Raw genomic sequence first — 3,028 nt, 5'->3', positions numbered from 1 at the left:
ATATCATTTCTCATTGTGGATGTATACATACAAGTACAATATACATTGAACTAAGGAATAAATACGATTTCTACATAATGCTATGTTTGCTAAAATTTATTTTTTTCAGTTTCGACGTATAGCTTTTGTTGGTTCTTGAACATATGTACATATGTTTACATTAACAACATGGCATGTGTTGTTGTGTAAATGATTTAATATTCCATTGCTGTTTTCCTATATTATGAGCAAATGAGTTTTATTATATTGCGGATATTTCTTAAGAAACAATCGCTTTGGAATAATAATAATATCCAATCTCAATTCATATATAAGTACATTGTAGAAAAATAGATTTTTTAGATCTTAAACTCATTTCATAGAAATGAAAAGTGAATTATTCTTTAAATAATTATCTTTTTTTTTCACATCTACATAAATTCCAACTCCATTGACGTATTCAGTGACTGTAAATTTTTCAACAATTTCTAAGTGCTTTTAGCTAAAGCTTTGACTTGTAACTACGATGAGGGCGCAGAAAGACTATACTATGTTATTATTTTTCGACGTGATTTATTTGATCCTGTTTATAGCGTGTAGCAGTGCTAAAGTGAATGATGAATATGAATATCAAACACCTATTGAAAAAAGAATAAAAAGTTCATTGAGTACAATTTGTGTTGAAATAAAACCTAGTCACTCACAAGAGGATCCATATCTTATATGTAAAGGTGGAAAACTTCCCGGATTTGTACAAGTACCATATACTAAAAATAATATTTTCTTAGGCAACGATCGCAACTTCAAATCCATGTCCGTATATGAACAAGCTAAAAATAACTATGTTGCACGACAACCCTTCCTTCACTTTGAAAATGTACAATTCAATATAAATAAAGAAAATTCTTGGCCTGAAGATAAAAAGAACTGCCAATATAAGGTTTTATTTAACCAAAATCCTTCTCAACAATCGAACTTCGTTAATAGATATACGCAGCCAACTCATTCTAATTCAGAAACCACTACACCTCGCTTGAATTCTTATCGGGATGATCAAAGATTACCAACATCGATGCCATTCATATTAAGCACAGTTGAATACAAAGAGGACAATAAAATACCATCAAGACAATATAATTCTAACAATAAATATTTGAAAAAGAGTAAGGTAGACGAAGATGCTATTGCACTATGTGATCTTAATCAATCAAATTATGACTATTTTACTAACTTCGGTACAAAGAATTTAGAGTCTGAGAAATGGGATTTTAACCTTGCAAATGATAATTCTGCTGACTCTTTACAATATTTATTAAATGCACCTATCCCAGGGCCAGAGATTAAAATGGCTTCGCCAACCGTCGTAAAAGAATTACCATTAGTTAATGACGCTATTCAAAGTGCAGTTATTCCGAGAGACAACCCATATGAATGGAAAAGAAAATATTCTGATGAAAATAGATTGGAACTGGATTGGACTGGAATACAATTAAATTCAGAAGCTGGTAGCTTTCCTCAGCCATTGCCGGAATCATATAGAGAAAAGCAAATATTTAAAAACACATTGACATTTAGTTTGGATAAGATTATGCAGGAATTTTATAATTCATTCTATGATACCCCAGTATTAACAATTTCACATTCAGAAGAAATTACTAGTATTGCTTGCCAACAAATATTTAGTGAAATAAGTAACCCAAACAAACAATATTCAGCAGAAAGCATTCAAAATGAAGTACCGCATACTATCCAATGGATTCAGAGTATACAGGAAGGTCAATGTGATGATTTCCGAAAAGAATCAAATTCTGTCTCAGAAGCACCTTCGAATCGATGTTGTAAAGTTTGTCCACCTGAAACGGGGTTCACTTTACCACCAATCATTATTACTCTGACATGTTATAATCCTTCATCTGAACATATACTTCCGGATTCATTGTCTTGTTATAGATATCTACCACCAACGTACAATAGGCCGCCTTATGAAAGGTTGGTTTGCGAAAATCAGTATTTCAAACAGCTAGAAACCAAAGATTTAGTCGGATCCTCTTATAATCTATTATTTCATATTTTTCAACCAAAATTGTTTCCTTATTTTAGTATGATACCACGATTATGTGGCTTACTAGGTCCAGCAAGTGCATTATTGCCAACATCACATGTCGCGGACACATTTCGCGCTCACGGGATATTTCGGAGTACAACACCCATACCAGAAATTTCGCGATCAAATCCATTAACATATGCATCCCAGCCAGCATTGACGGAGTTCCCACTAAGCAATTTTCCTAATTATTTACGTCCACATATTGAGGACGCTACCGTAGCAGTACAATTAGATAATATGCAAACAACAACATTGCCTATGACCACATCTTTAGCTGGGTCTTCGGATGTAGATCCCTCAATATCAGTAAAATCAATTGAGGATTTACAAAACTCCACATTTCAAAGTCAAAGTCAAATTAGAAATTTTAAAACAGCTAAACCTATTGCGATAACGCAGGCGTCGATAACCGAAGATTGGAATCGAGCTGGGGAGGAGTCGACTAAAAAATTTTTAACTATTATTGAAAAAGCTCGACGCCTACATTTCCGGCACAAGATTAATTCGAATTGAAATTGTCTAAATAATGACTAGCTTTGCAGAGACATGCATATTTACCTCAATGAGAAGGTAAAAACGGTATAAAATAGAAACTACTAATATTGAAACAAAATTTAAAGTTATAACCTGGTCATAGCAGCTGCTTAAAGTTTGTACATACATACTATATTATATGTACGATATAGTAAATCGAAATCAATAAAAAATGTATTTCGAATTTTTTGATAATACGTAGTTTTGCATTTTAGGTGATATGTAGGCTTAATTTTAATGTCAATAACGCAAATTTTAAATAAAAAGCCATTAATACATGTGCATATGTAAATAAAAAGAAAAATTTTAATGTTAGAGCCATAAATACATGTGCACACATAAATAAAAAGAAAGTAATGGTTTTATTTGAATCGATTATGTATATATGTACATACAAACGTGAAATTA

General features: G+C 32.0%; 1 protein-coding gene across 2 annotated transcripts; it reads left to right on the top strand.

Annotated features, from left to right (window-relative positions):
• Window positions 1–259: 259 nt before the first annotated feature.
• Window positions 260–2,815, top strand: LOC106622847 (uncharacterized). Of its 2 annotated transcripts, none has more exons than XM_036367980.2 (2): window positions 260–1,968; window positions 2,080–2,815. In XM_036367980.2, the coding sequence occupies exons 1-2, from the start codon at window positions 506–508 to the stop codon at window positions 2,597–2,599; spliced, it is 1,983 nt and encodes a 660-aa protein (XP_036223873.2). In that variant the 5' UTR covers window positions 260–505; the 3' UTR covers window positions 2,600–2,815. The 2 variants fall into 2 exon arrangements, with proteins under 2 accessions (XP_036223873.2, XP_036223874.1); XM_036367981.2 differs by having other exon boundaries at window positions 261–710; window positions 768–2,815.
• Window positions 2,816–3,028: the final 213 nt, after the last annotated feature.

The sequence above is a fragment of the Bactrocera oleae genome, chromosome 3 (assembly GCF_042242935.1).
Source record: "Bactrocera oleae isolate idBacOlea1 chromosome 3, idBacOlea1, whole genome shotgun sequence".
NCBI classification, from domain to species: domain Eukaryota; kingdom Metazoa; phylum Arthropoda; class Insecta; order Diptera; family Tephritidae; genus Bactrocera; species Bactrocera oleae.
The sequence above is the reverse complement of the archived record's forward strand: the minus strand, read 5'-3'. Positions and strand labels throughout refer to the sequence as shown.